The sequence below is a fragment of the Setaria viridis genome, chromosome 1 (assembly GCF_005286985.2).
Source record: "Setaria viridis chromosome 1, Setaria_viridis_v4.0, whole genome shotgun sequence".
In the NCBI taxonomy this organism is placed as follows: domain Eukaryota; kingdom Viridiplantae; phylum Streptophyta; class Magnoliopsida; order Poales; family Poaceae; genus Setaria; species Setaria viridis.
This window is the reverse complement of record NC_048263.2, coordinates 5,996,656-6,011,229: the sequence shown is the minus strand read 5'-3', so window position 1 is coordinate 6,011,229 and position 14,574 is coordinate 5,996,656. Positions and strand designations below refer to the sequence as shown.

The following is a 14,574-nucleotide window of genomic DNA, read 5'->3' as shown; positions in this document are numbered from 1 at the left end:
AAGTTGTAGATCTCGTCGAGATCTACAATTTTCATATAAAGTTTATCTCCATCCGAGTTGATATGAATTAGTTATGATTTTTTGAAAGTATGACCCTGCCGGCGGTAGGCGCTTCCGCCGGTCCGCCGGCTGGGCCGACGACGGTGGACTAATTTTGCAATTTTTTCATCTGACTATCTATTTTTGCAAAATGCTAAAATAAAAAATATAAAAATAAAAAATAGTTCACACCCGTCGCTCCTCACCGTCCTGTTCTTCCAGCGGCGGCGCGAGGGGCGAATCCGAACCCACCTCCATGGCTGGGGGCAAGATCCAGAAGAAGCGCCACGGCGCGGCGGGGGGCGCTGGAGGAGGGGGCGGCCGGCTGCAGGGCGGGATCCCGTTCGAGAAGTCCAAGGGGCAGCACATCCTGCGGAACCCCGCGCAGGTGGACTCCATCGTCGCCAAGGCCGGGCTCAAGCCCACCGACACCGTCCTCGAGATCGGGCCGGGCACGGGAAACCTCACCAAGCGCCTCCTCGAGGCGGGGGTCAAGGCCGTCGTCGCCGTCGAGCTCGACCCGCGCATGGTGCTCGAGCTCAACCGCCGGTTCCAGGGGCACCCGCTCTCCTCGCGCCTCAAGGTACCATTCTTTTCCCAGCGCTTGGTTGCCTTGCATATTGAATGGATTATATTTCTCCTTGCTGCTCGCAAGATTTCAGCTGTGCCCGATTTGTGATGAGTTATAGTTAGGGCTTTGGCAGAGCTTCACGCAGCTTCAGATCCTTGAAAACAGCTCCGCTTCAATTTTTTCCAGCCAAACGGTCCAGCTCCGTGAAATCCAGATCCGCAAAAAACCTGGATCTAGCTTCCAGATCCACCAAATTCACGGAGCATCTCAGGGGGTGCTCTCAAAACGCTAGTTTGTAACCTCTCATGGAGTTGGTGGAAATTACCCACCAATACCATCGATTACGCATCCCTTGTACCGGTTCGCGTCTTTTTTTTTTCTTTCCACCACCGCCTTCGTTCTTTTTCCCCCGACACCGTTTCTCTGACCCAGCGCCGTTCCTTCTCCCAGCGCCAGCCGCCGCCCACTTCCCTTGCCTTCCTCACCGGCACTGGCCTTGGCGTGGCCGGAGGGTGCAATGGCGGCCGGCGCTGGCCTTGGCCTTGGCGCGGCCGCGGTCGGCACTGGCGTTGGCCTGGCCGGGGCCGTGGGCGGTGGCCTGGCCTCTCTTTCATTTTGTCGGTACAGCGCGACACTCCGCATCCACCCAAATCGGAGCTAGGGCTACTGGCCTTGCTGCCCCCCACGCAAGGCGCCAGGAGCCGCCGCATCCGGCAGCGTCGCTGCCGGTCCCACGCGAGGAGAGGCACCAGCTAACGCCCGGCTCCAGTATGGACACGGCGTTTCTGCGTTCGCCGCTTGCTCGTAATCTAGTTTCTGACGAGTTTGCCATTCTTGACTCCACGAGCTACCGTTTCCATCCTCGGCGATATTTGAGATGCAACCCGACAAACTCAAGGCCCTGCCAAATACTGTCTGCTTCACCTTTAAGGGTATGCTCTTTCTAGCGTTGCAATGTGTAAATCACAAAATGAACTTTTCAGTTTCAGAGTTGATGCTTAGCTCCAAACTTGAGTATATTGTTATTGTTACAGACCTGGAGTAAATTCCAAGTTTTGTGATCCGATAGGGCAACTCTTGTGCAGGGCGTGACTACAATGAATATTTTTCGCGATGAGCTAGCCACCAATCTTGCTCTTGCTTAGAGGTAGAATGTAATGGAGTAGTAAATTTTCAAATTTATTTTCTATGTATGGACAATTAATTTATGTCTGAACAAGGTTAATTTTATGTCATGTGACAACAATGGTTAAATTATGTTGCTTGGAACAAAGTTATATTGAGAAAACACCAGGTACAGTGAAAATCTCTGTTTCTGGGAAAACACCATGTGAAGAGAAAAAAAATGAGAAAAAAAAATGGGAAAACACCAAGGGCATTAGTTGGCAATCCAACCAAAAACTCTGTTTCTGGATCTGGAGCTGTTGTCTCAGCCAAACACCTTTCCTCAGCTCCACGGTGAGAGCATAGATCCACGCTGAAGCTGCTCTGTGGTGGAGCTGCTGTTTTTGAGGATCTAGAGCTGCATGGAGCTTTGCCAAACAGGCCCTTAGTTCCTAGGTTCTATAGCGTGAATTCTCTCTGAGGGCCAACTGGATTGTGATGGCAAATTGAACAACAATAACTGTTGGGCTTTAACCCAATTAGCTATATGTATTTCTTATCTTGTTTTGCATTCTCTCGCACAGTAGTTTTGATATGAACATATATAGAATCCTAAATTCCTGATACAATAAATTGACTCATGATGCAGGTTATCCAAGGAGATGTCCTCAAATGTGATCTCCCGTACTTTGATATATGTGTGGCAAACATCCCGTACCAGATCTCATCTCCCCTGACGTTCAAGCTTCTGTCACACCGTCCAATCTTTAGGTGTGCTGTGATCATGTTTCAACGGGAATTTGCCATGAGACTTGTGGCGCAGCCTGGGGACAGTCTCTACTGTCGTCTCTCCGTGAACGTGCAGCTCTTGTCTCGAGTGTCACATCTTCTGAGGGTTCCAAGGAACAACTTCAGGCCTCCACCCAAGGTTGATTCATCAGTTGTGCGTATCGAGCCCACGAAGCCCCTCCCTTCTGTCAGCTTCAAGGAGTGGGATGGGCTTGTGAGGATTTGTTTCAACAGGAAGAACAAGACCTTGGGCTCCATCTTCAAGCAGAAACGTGTCCTTGAGTTGCTAGAGAAGAACTACAAGACCATGCAGTCTCTCCAACTTACTCAAGATGCAGAGATGGGCGAGGAGAAGATGTCTGCAGACGACGTTGCATTGCTAGCTAATATGGTTGAAGATCTGAGCATGGAGACTGGCGATGAGAAGGAAGATGATGAGATGGAAATGGATGATGCAGACATGGTGGGAGGTGGTGCTGCAAGCTTTAAAGAAAAGATCATGGGTATATTGCAACAGGGTGATTTTGCAGAAAAGAGAGGCTCCAAGCTGGGTCAAGAAGATTTCTCTAACTTGCTGTCTCTCTTCAACAAAGCTGGTATACATTTCTCGTGATTGATCCGCTAATGGGTCATTTACCATGAATATTCTGTTTATTTTTGTCAGTTAAGTTGTATAAGCTTTTTAAGACTTTTATAAGCTTGTGCTAAGAGAAATTTTGGATAGGCTCCTCCTAGTTGGGTTAGCTGGGTAATCCTTTTGAGATAGTTTGAAAGGGTTGTAAGGAAGGAAATTATATTCAGTGTTGCTTATGCATGTTGACTTAAGTACCGATTTGCCAAACATGACAAGTGTCATTGATTCACAACAGCAGGAACAACAAAGCTTTCGGATCCACGTGAGCGCATCACACCCTAGTCATGGCGACCTGCTTGTACTCAATTTCCTAAAAAAAATTATTAAAACAGTGGGATCCCTGTTCATGCAAAAACTTACGACCATGCAGATGTACGTGTCGGACACCTTAACTCCACGTGCATTACAGTTTTTCTAATTGTTACAATTCAATCGTAGCATGGAGCAACCGGAGTTGCAAACAAGCATATTGGAAACCAAACTAGGAACAGTGTAGCGATCGGAGTCATAAATAATAGAATAAGAAATCTAGCTAGGTACAAAACGTCAGGACCTGTTCATGACAATCTGCTAAAGACTACTGAAATCAACCTTAGCAATACAGGTTTACAGGTGCAGTGCCAGACCCTTGTAATGAGCTCAACCTTCCCTTGCGCCATGCTCTGGCATTCACTCTCCCACCTGTCCTAGAACTGTCTGATAGGGCCTGAAGTGCTGACTAAATGCTAAACCATGCTCACACTGGCAAATGAGCTGTGGGAATCTTGTGAAGCCCTGCATGCAACTCACAGAGCAGGCCATCAGGGCATCATGCTGCAATGCTGAGGGTGCCAGGCTCTGTACCATGCACCCTGAAGCGATAGATGCATGTAAGTTCCGAGTTCCCGTGGTTTGAGGAGAATTCAAACCGAACCATGTTGACAGCTTGTGGATTGGCGCTTCTCTCTAGTTGGAAGGTCTGGGCATTGCTGTTGTCAAGGTTATAAGAGAACTCCCCTAAAGTAGCCATCGCATTTGAATCCTTGTCTGAATCCTCTTGTGATACTTGGTACTGTCCACGGACCTGGAAATCCTTTGGAGCACTAGATCTATCGTAGGCCACACTCTGCACACACAAGTCATGATATCCATGAGTTAGTACATAGAACTTGGAGATAGTGACTGAATACCTAGCCCTGACTCGTGGCATATTATGGTATATATAATATCAATAATTTCTTAGTAGGAACTATGAAGAGCTTGGAGACAATGACTGAATATAGAAAATAACATCCACCTAGCCCTGACCCATGGAATGATGTATAAAATCAATAATTTCTTTTATGATAACTCACTTGACCATGTAAACACACTCCCAAGTTGAGTTAGACTTGGCAGTTTAAAATTGGATTCATATGTGATGGTAGGGATTGATATGTGAGTGTACATAAGGATTGTGGTAGGGATTGGTATGTGAGTGTACATAAGGATTGTGGCAACTCCAATTACCAAATTCAGGTTTAGTAATAATAAAATTCCCTCAAAAGATAATAAAATAACAATGTTTTGAACAATTAATAATATTGTACCACCTCCATTCAAAGTTGACATTTTCGACAAGATAATAGACTAGCATTTATGTCACAATTGTTGTCTGAAATATCAGCTTTTACCAGAGGGAGCGGTAAGATATCATAAATCAGTAATTAAGTTACTGTTCATGACTTTATGTTGCATGTCCTGTGATCATACTAGCACATTTGGGTAGAAGATCAAGGGAACTGATACTTATGCAAGTTTCTCAAGCTAGCCATGTGAGATAGCATAAGCTTGATAATCAGTATACTTCTTACAACCTAATAACGGATTCAGGATATCACATGAGTCCCTTGCCAATTGAATAGTGTCTGATAAAAATATCACTCCCAAGTGCTATGTCAGTTCCATCTCACATGCTCATATCAATCCCACCAAAGACCTTTATCAAAAAAAAAAAAAATCCCACCAAAGGAAACAAACTGTAGAACATCAAATCTGATATGTCAAGCAAGCGAGCTGCGGCAATAGAGGAGATCATGCTAGCAGCACCACATGAACGCTGTGAAGTGGAGAAAATGTCAAGCAAGCGAGCTGCGGCAATGGGGGATGCAAAGATACTGGAGAAGGCAATGAACTTGGCGGCCAAGAAGAATTCACTTGAGCCAGGTAATTGCTTGTCTTTTCCGTCTATTTCAGATTCTACCATTGCAACTAGAATTGCCAACGTAGGTGTTTCTTTGGGTAGAGATGATAGTGTTATTTTATCCTCTATTACATCTATCAAAAATATAGAAATTGATAGGTTTAACGTCTCAGCAAAATGTAATAGCAACAACAAGTCAACCTCCCCTAAGATTAACCTGGACGAGGATATGCTTGAGGAAGTCTATGATCACATTTGTAGTGATTTAGTTGCGACACCCCGAAGGAAAAAAAATCCAATTCTAGAAAAATGAACAAAGGGGGATCAACTTCCAAAAAACCAATAACACCATCTAAGCTAAGTTTTAAATGAAAGGGGTCTTCTGGAATATCGGAGGTCTTGGAGACTTGGCTAAACATGGGTATTTGGAAAATATGGTTACAGAGGAGCAAATTGATTTTATTGCCCTCATGGAAACGGGTCGGGATCATTTCCTTGATGGGACCCTTAAAAAATTATGTGGTGGCAAAGAATATATTTGGCACGCATGGCACCACATGGGTGATCCGGGGGAATTCTCCTCGGCATTAATCTCCTGGTGTTTGACATTGGGGCCATAGATGAGGGTGATTTTTATGTGAAATTCACACTTCACACTAAAAATGATGGCTTCAAATGGGCTTTGTTTGCAGTTTATGGACCTGCACAACAGCATGATAAAGATAAATTTTTAACAGAGATGGCCCATTCGTGTAGTATTATTGGTGGATATTTTAATATTATGTGTCGTCCAGAAGATAAAAATAAGGACAACTTTGATGCAAAATGGCCTGATCTTTTTAACATGGTCATTCAATCATTAGATCTCAGGGAAATAGATATGTCTGGTCGTCATTATACTTGGGCGAGTAGTGGGAATGACCCAACCTTCGAGAAACTAGATAGAGTGTTAGTCATTACTGAGTGGGAGCAAAAACTCCCTCTCACTACTGTTCAGGCAAAAGATAGGAGTAATTCGGACCATACACCGTTATTACTAAACACAGGTTCCTCGTCTCATAACAGGCCTCCAACACTGTTCAAATTCGAACGTGGTTGGCTGATAAGGGATTGTTTTTACAATCTAGTTGCTAATAAATGGCAAGAGGAAACCAAAGGTGCCACTGCCATGGAAAAATGGCAAAAAAAAAAAACGGTCTCTCCGACAATTCCTGAGAGGTTGGGCCAAAAATATATCAGGCCATAATAAAAGAGAAAAAGATTTTAGTCTTGATGACCTTGATAAAAAGGCAGAAGTCAACATGCTCTCGAACCAAGAGCTAAATGTAAAACACTATCTCAATGAACGATTAGTTCAGTTGTTGAGAGAAGAAGAGATAAAATGGTACGAGACAACCAAGACCAAAGACCTTTTGGAAGGGGATGATAATACCCAATATTTCCATTAGGTTGCTAATGGTAAACATAGAAAACAACACATCTTCAAATTAGAGCAAGAAGATGGAGTTATTGTTGGTGATGCTGAATTAAAAGCGTATATCACAAATTATTGTAAGGGTCTTTTTGGACCACCAGAAGAAAATAATTTTAGCCCAGTGGAACATCATAATCAAGACATACCTCAGGTGTCAGAGGAGGAAAATAACCTTCTCACGGCACCTTTCACGGAGAAGGAAGTAAAGGAGGCGGTGTTCCGGACGGAACATAATAAATCTCCCGGGCCCGATGGTTTCCCTATAGAGTTTTACCAAGTATTCTGGGAAATTATAAAATCGGACTTGATGGCACTTTTCAGAGATTTTTTGGAAGGGTGTCTCCCGTTACATAGTCTCGATTTTGGAGTAATCACACTACTGCCAAAGACAACTGAGGCAACAAAAATACAACAATATAGACCCATATGCTTGCTTAATGTAAACTTTAAAATTTTTACTAAGGTTGCTACCAATAGACTCATGGGAGTGGCCAGCAAAATTGTCAGACCTTCTCAAACAACATTCATGCTTGGAAGAAATATTATGGAAGGTGTTGTGATTTTACATGAAACCATTCATGAATTACATTCAAAGAAACTTGATGGAGTGATACTCAAAATTGATTTCAAGAAGGCCTTTGATAAACTAAAAATGGTCTTTTCTCCAGCAAACTCTCAAGAATTAGGGCCCGTTCGGTTATCCCGGAATGAGGCCTGTAACAGCCCGTTCCACCTGTATCATTTCCAGCCGGATTGGAAACCACCCCACAACGAAAAGCCCGTTCGGTTTGGACCAGCCCGGGAATGAAACAGGCTACAAACGGCCATTTCCTCACCTCCACGGCCCGGAAGACATCCCAACCTCATCCCTCCCGGAACGGATCCTGGCGAGGCAACGACACGAGGCGGAGCTGGCGGCGCCGCGAGGTGGCAGCGCGGCGGCACGGCACATCCCCGACAGCCACCACCGCGACGGTTACAACGACGACGACCGCATCCCGTTCGACGTCCACGCTCTCCGCCCCCTTCTCGCCAGTAAGTCGTGCCCTCCTCTCCCACCCTCGCGTTCCTTATTCTTGTCTCTTGATTTGGAGCAGCTGCCAACGGCAGCTGCGTCCATGCGAGTTAACTGGCAAGGGGGGAGGGTAATAGGGAGGCCTGCACCTCAGGCGCCATGTGGGCGGAGGAGAGGGGAGGGAGTTGGGAGTGGGGTTTTCTTTCTCCAGGGGAGGCGCCGCCTTTGCTTTGCTATGCTTTGGTAAATCACAATGCTACTCTGTGGATTGCTATTGCTTATTGCTGGGGAAGCTTTTGATTTTGATGGTGGCTTGGGCTTGGATTGGAACATGATGACTGTGTGTGTAGTGCCTGCCGCATGCTGTGATTCTCTGAACCTGATAGCACAGGCCCTGGTTTGTGTGTAGATTTTCTTGTAGACGTTTTGCTTTAGAAATTGAAACTAGCATCAGTATAGTTATGGTTTTCAATTTGTATGACAACCACTGGTAGGAACCCGTAGGACATGCAGTTAGCTTTCACGCCAACAAATACTTCTATGCTCTTGCTCTTGATGGTCAATCTACGAAACTGTTGCAGGACGTAGCAAGCTATTCTTAAGTTTTTGGTGGTAGAGTCTGTCAAGCTGTATCCTTAACTTCAGCTGATGTTCAGTTGTATTTTGCTAGACATGATAGTGACATATTGCTAACACTGTCTGGTACTTTGTCGTATTCAATTGAATCAATCACCATAAACTGCGAGGATTGTAACATCTGTTTTTCTGAAAACTGGACTGCAGTTCGTATTTTGGCTGAATCTTCTAGTTTCTTTTTTATGATACGACCAAAGTGGTGTCAGATAACGTGTGACTGTATGTTTCTTGGTTTTCACATGTGAGATTTTGTACGTTTCTTAGTTTTCATACAAGATGTTTCTTGGTGTCTGAACCTATCTGATTATACTCTGTACTTCGCAATTGTCAGTATACTGTATATGAAAATTTTGCATCTTAGAACACATGCCTAGCATCTTAACTGTTAAGTTTAGAAAATTCAGTTTTGACACTTTGATTCACCGCCAAGAGACTTCAGTTATTTTTTGTTTGTCCTGTACCATAGGTTCTTTGTAATTTGGTCCTCCATGACACTTTGTTCTTGGCTGACCATTCCAATATGCTTTCGTAGTGGACTCTCCCTTTAACAGCCCTCAATCAAATTTTGTATGTTTCTTGTTTCTGTTAGCACTCCCCTTTTTTTACACTTCAGATATGGATTAAGTTGAGTTACTCAACATCAAATTGTGATGCTCTACCTCGTTCAGAAACAAATGTTTCTTTCTGTATGTTTCATGCGTCTGTTAGCACTTTTCTTTTTTTACGCTTCAGATATGAGTTCAGTTGAGTTAACATCAACTTGTGATGCTGTGCTTCATTCAAAATAGATGTTTGTTAAGATTTCACACGTCTGTTGCTCTTCTCTTTTTTTACACTTAAGATATGAATTCAGTCAAGTTAAAGTGTTAAAACATGACATTTTTTATTGCCAATTCTTGTGCATAAAAACTGACATTTTTTTATTGCCAATTCTTGTGCATTAAAACTGACATTTTTTTTCGTCGTTGCAATTTCAGATCTGGAACACTTACATTTCCATTGAGTTGAAGGGCTTCGCCGGTTTACCTCCTGCAAGTAATTGATTACTTCTACAAGTTTGGATTAACAAGACTCTCTCCTAGATGCTACTATATGTTACCAGATGCTGAGTTATGTCATGGTTCCTGTCAGTGATGGAATGGTTCACTTGATTAAAAATGTTTGGTATGCAACAACGTGTACCTGAGAAATTCACGATGTTTCCTATGCTGGTAGTTATTCATGTTTTTCTCACTTGATTAAAAATTGTGTATGGATGAAGTTGTTTTCTCACAAAGTTTCAGTGAACAATGTCCTGCAGCAAATATTTATCTGAACAACGTGAATTGAACATTGTAGTTTATGGTGACATTGTGTATGGCTGAAGTTTTGAACTGAAGTGACAGGATCCAATCCTTTGCTGCCGAATGCATGATAATTGCTTGCTTAGAAGCATTCCTGCTGGATTAATTCCACGCCAGGAATGAGTGAAAGGGCCGGATCCACTGATTCCTGGCCTGGAACCGTTCCTGGTCTGGAACCGTTCCTTTGCTGCTGAACAAGGCCTTAAGGGGTTTAGCCGGAAACGGTGCACATGGATTGAAAATTTTGTTTCAGGAGGGAGTGTGGGCATAAAAGTTAATGATGACATTGGGCACTACTTCCAAACAAAAAAACGGTCTTAGACAAGGAGATCCTATATCACCAATATTATTTAATATTGTGGTAGACATGCTCTCTATTTTGATTAAGAGAGCAAAGGAAGATGGCCAAATTAGAGGGGTCATTCCTCATTTGGTGGATGATGGGTTATCTATTCTGCAATATGCAGATGATACAATCATATTCATGGATCATGATTTGGAGCAAGCTAAAAATATGAAATTATTGCTCAGTGTCTTTGAACAGTTGTCGGGTCTCAAAATTAACTTTCACAAGAGTGAGATTTTTTGTTATGGAGAGGCCAAATATTACGAACAGCATTATACTGAGCTGTTTGGATGCGATCGAGGGGATCTTCCTTTCAGGTACTTAGGGATCCCGATGCACCATTGTAAACTCCGTAATGCGGAATGGGGTGCAATTGAGGATAGATTCAAACAAAAACTAAGTACTTGGAAGGCAAAACACCTATCATATGGTGGTAGGCTGGTGTTATTAAATTCAGTGCTGAGCAGCCTTCCTATGTTCATGATGTCCTTTTTCGAAATCCCAAAAGGGGTCCTAAGAAATCTAGATCTCTATCGGTCAAGATTCTTTTGGCAAGGTAACAATAACAAACAAAAATATCGCCAAGCCAAATGGGACATCTTGTGTCGACCCATAGACCAAGGAGGGTTGGGAATAACAGATCTCTGGATTAAAAACAAATGCCTCCTAAGCAAATGGTTATTCAAATTACTCAATGAAGAGGGGACCTGGCAAACCTTACTTAGAAATAAATATCTAAGTTCAAATGTTTGACGCAGGTTAAAATTAAACCTGGGGACTCACATTTTTGGAAAGGTTTATTAAAAAGTCAGGAAAGATTTCTAGGATGCAGGACATTCAAAATAAAAGATGGTTCGCAAACTAGATTCTGGGAAGACACTTGGGTAGGGTCAAAACCACTTAAAGAGCAATTCCCAAGTTTGTATGATATTACCTACTATCCTCACACGACCATGGCTAATGTTATGAATCAAATGCCACTAAATATTTCCTTTTGAAGGGTGTTAATTGGGGATAAATTGGTGGCTTGGAATAGCCTGGTGGCTAAAGTAGTTGACTACCAGCTAACTCCTGAGAGAGACAGGTTCCATTGGGAGCTACATAATAACGGCATGTTTTCGATTCGGTCTATGTACCAATATATGATGATCCAGGGTATCCCTTTCACCCAAAATTTTATTTGGAAATTGAAAATTCCTCTAAAAAATAAAGATTTTCCTTTGGTTCATCCAGTGGGGGTGTAATATTAACAAAGGATAATCTAGTCAAGAGAAATTGGAAGGGTAGTAAAAAATGTTGCTTTTGTGATAGTAATGAGACAATCAAGCATCTATTTTTTGATTGTCATCATGCAAAAGCTATTTGGAGGATTGTTTATATTGCTACCGGGTTGACTCCACTTAGGTCTATAAATCATATGCTACGGAATTGGTTAACGGGCATAGATAATAAGATAAGACGTTTGATCTTTGTGGGGGTTGCTGCTCTTATGTGGGCGATTTGGTGTACTCGAAATGATATAATTTTTGAGAAAAAAAAGTTCACTTCTTTTATGCAGGTGGTATTCAGGGGAGCTAATTGGCTACAGTTTTGGTCCCTGTTGCAGCGTGAAGACACAAGGGAATCAATTCGGGTGGCGAGTAAAGCGTTGGAAGTCGTCGCTTTGGATATCTTCACCAAGAATGGATGGAGAAGCAATAATAGACTTTGCTTATGATTTTTTCCCTTAAGATAAGTCAACTTTTATTTTCATTTCAGTGATCAGCTGTTAAGCTGAATTTGCTGTAAGAACTTGGCTATGTGCGGTCGCAGAGGCCGGAGACAATTCCATTTTCTAAAAAAATCAAATCTGATATGTTCATGACAGTAACAGCATCTAAGCTTCTAAGTTTAGCCTCATGGATTAGATCAGGAGTGAGAGCAGACAGAGTGAGATCATTGGAATGGAACCCGAAGCAGAATTGCTGATCAGCGACAAGTGGTGCAACTATAGTGAGACTGCACACAAACATGATAACTGTTTCTGAACTGACTAATTGACAGAGGAAACTAAATTAGTGGCTGATGACATATGGCAGATGCCTTGTGGCTGACTAGATACCAACTTCAGTGGGATATATGTTTGCTACAGGAACATTAGCACTCAATTTTACAGAAATTAACCAGCTATGAAAATGTGAAATGAATAATAATTACTCATTAGATAACATGAATATTTGGCACAATAAACTTACCTTGTCAACATGCTCTAGAGTGACCGCCTCAGGAATTATTCCTGTTCTTAGCTTCACATCCACAAACCCACTACTTCCCTTCAGCGCAAAACACTCTCCTGGCTGCCCAAAACTTGGCTCCAGCATCTTTTGGGCTGTTTTATGCACACTGTTGCGACTATGGAAATAGTTCTTGCCATTCATGAAAGGCTCTGAATGACTTACTACTTTTCCACCACCAGATCCGAGGGCATAATCCACCATACCAAGGCCATCAGCAGAATGCCTTGCTATCTCGATCTCAACTATCTCTTTGGCATATAGCCTTATATCTTCCAAGGTTATGTCATCATCTGTACCACCCAATCCCTTCTTTTCCTTCAACTGACTCAAAATCTCCTCAAATTCTTTCTTAGAAAGAAATCCCATGTCCCTAAGCTCAGCTATTGACTTGTCTAACTTTCCAGTTTTGTCTTCCAATGCCTTCATCTTTTTCTCTAACTCATTACCTCTGGTCTCAAATTGCTTGGTGATATCCCTTTTTGTTTTGTCAATCTCATTTCCTAGCTTCTTATCCAAAATGTCCAGCTGTACTTGAAGCATCTTGGTTGTCTTCTTGAACCCCTCCACCTTGGATAGCCTGCTCTCCATATCCAGTGTTGTAAATGATAATTCACCATTTTGCCATCTCCAAACCAACTGCCCCATCCAAGTGATAGCTGAAATAAGAAGGCACAGTTTCACCAGCACACTTAAGGCAGTTACCCACTTGGCCTTTTCTTGTTTAGTAGAGATTTTCTTTCGACGTTCAGCAGCTGCTGAAGCAACCGCATCTTTCCTTGCCTCTGATGAATATTTTGGCTTGTCAAGAACTGATTCTCCACGGATAGTATGACTAAGATCCTTCTTGCTTGCAATCTTATCTTCTGAAATCCCATTGACTCCACCTTCAGCGAGAAGCTCAGGCGAGGCTTTCTTCTTTGCAACAACAACTGTCCGTCGCCTAACATCTTGGCTAGAATGTGAGTCCAAACTTAATGCATGGTTCCCATTTGTATTCGCAGTTGGAATCGCAGCAGTGGAGGCTGACATTGCTGTACACTATAAAGCAGATAGTGTTCTAGAAATAATGATGCTCCTGTAATTTAAGGTAGCAGGAATTTAGTAAAGTTCAGTTCAAGGATAGACCGCAAAGTTTTATACAAATCCAGACAACTATTTAGCTGATAGTTTGATACCCTTCACAGCAGAAACCAGAACAAGTGAAGACAAGGAATCCGGTGGTATTTTTGTAATCGGCAAAAATAAAATCATGGTACCAGAGAGGCGAGGAGGAAGAGTAAAGGGTGCATGCCTGCCTGCAGGGGTGTGGGCGGTTGCTCGGCAGCCGACGTGCGATCCCCTCACTGGTTCTCCACGCTGCCGGCGAGATGGAAAATGGGCGGAGGGCTCGAGCCCACTGGACGCGCCGCCTGCTTCTCCCCCGACGGGCGCCGAAGGCTCGATTCGGACAGCGGGCGCCCCTCCGCTCGTCCAGATCCAGCGAGGGCGCGGGAGGAGGAGCAAGGTTGGCTGGGAGAAGGACGCGTCGGGAGTCGCGACGCCTGCTGCTCCCAGATCTTGGTCGGAGGTAGACGACTGACGAGCTCCACGCCTCCGCCGGATTCGAAGAAGAGGACGGGAGCGCAGAGAGAGATGGAGTTTTTATTTTTATTTTTTAAATCTCGAGATGAGAGGAGAGAGGTTTGATTGGAGGTTTCCATTGATAATTTGCCATTATTGACGTTTTTGCCCCCCCCCCCCCCCCCCACCAAAAAAGGTCTTTTGCGGGATTCCAAACGTCTGCAAGGTCTTTTGCAAGATTCGAAACTTCTTTTCTTTTTGCGAGGTTCCAAATGTCTGATGCCCCATGAACAATAACATTATCTTGTGGTTTGAAATTTGAAAATGTATTAATCTCTCCATCCAGTTACAAAAGATCCGCCGACAAAAAGATGTACGCACCAAATTCGTCATACTCCGAACGTAACTAGACGGGTGGGGGGAATTAGAATTTTCAGTGACTAGGAAATGGTGCAGAGAAAAAATGCAACCAGAATTATTCAGATTTAATTTCTAAATTTTCTCTGCCTTTTTTTGTTCCTTGATCTGACTGCTCTCGGCACTGACTTCTCACAGTGTAGCGTTTTCAGAATTATTGGACCTGACTACAGAGCTTGATGTGTCATGTGAGCGAGAGTGAGGCAAAA

General features: G+C 43.3%; 2 protein-coding genes across 3 annotated transcripts; one reads left to right on the top strand and one right to left on the bottom strand.

The window, feature by feature from the left end:
- Nucleotides 1–214: 214 nt before the first annotated feature.
- LOC117853656 (ribosomal RNA small subunit methyltransferase) lies at nt 215–3,328 on the top strand. Its single transcript, XM_034735980.2, has 2 exons — nt 215–622; nt 2,364–3,328. The coding sequence occupies exons 1-2, from the start codon at nt 296–298 to the stop codon at nt 3,114–3,116; spliced, it is 1,080 nt and encodes a 359-aa protein (XP_034591871.1). The 5' UTR covers nt 215–295; the 3' UTR covers nt 3,117–3,328.
- A 182-nt stretch (nt 3,329–3,510) lies between these two features.
- LOC117853505 (SUN domain-containing protein 2) lies at nt 3,511–14,059 on the bottom strand. 2 transcript variants are annotated; one of them, XM_034735865.2, is made up of 3 exons: nt 13,680–14,059; nt 12,347–13,463; nt 3,511–4,242 (listed from the first exon to the last, which is right to left on the bottom strand). In XM_034735865.2, exons 2-3 carry the CDS (start codon nt 13,415–13,417, stop codon nt 3,946–3,948), a joined length of 1,368 nt encoding a protein of 455 aa, XP_034591756.1. In that variant the 5' UTR covers nt 13,418–13,463; nt 13,680–14,059; the 3' UTR covers nt 3,511–3,945. The 2 variants fall into 2 exon arrangements, with proteins under 2 accessions (XP_034591756.1, XP_034591799.1); XM_034735908.2 differs by having other exon boundaries at nt 13,684–14,059.
- Between the last annotated feature and the right edge of the window lie 515 nt (nt 14,060–14,574).

What these genes read in the sequence shown, in the direction of transcription:
- LOC117853656 (XM_034735980.2), top strand. Translation starts at nt 296, where the DNA reads ATGGCTGGGGGCAAGATCCAGAAGAAGCGCCACGGCGCGGCGGGGGGC. An exon ending in CGCTCTCCTCGCGCCTCAAG is followed by an intron (nt 623 to 2,363) that starts GTACCATTCTTT and finishes CTCATGATGCAG; the next exon opens with GTTATCCAAGGAGATGTCCT.
- LOC117853505 (XM_034735865.2), bottom strand. Translation starts at nt 13,417, where the DNA reads ATGTCAGCCTCCACTGCTGCGATTCCAACTGCGAATACAAATGGGAAC. An exon ending in CTCTAGAGCATGTTGACAAG is followed by an intron (nt 4,243 to 12,346) that starts GTAAGTTTATTG and finishes TTGTGTGTGCAG; the next exon opens with AGTGTGGCCTACGATAGATC.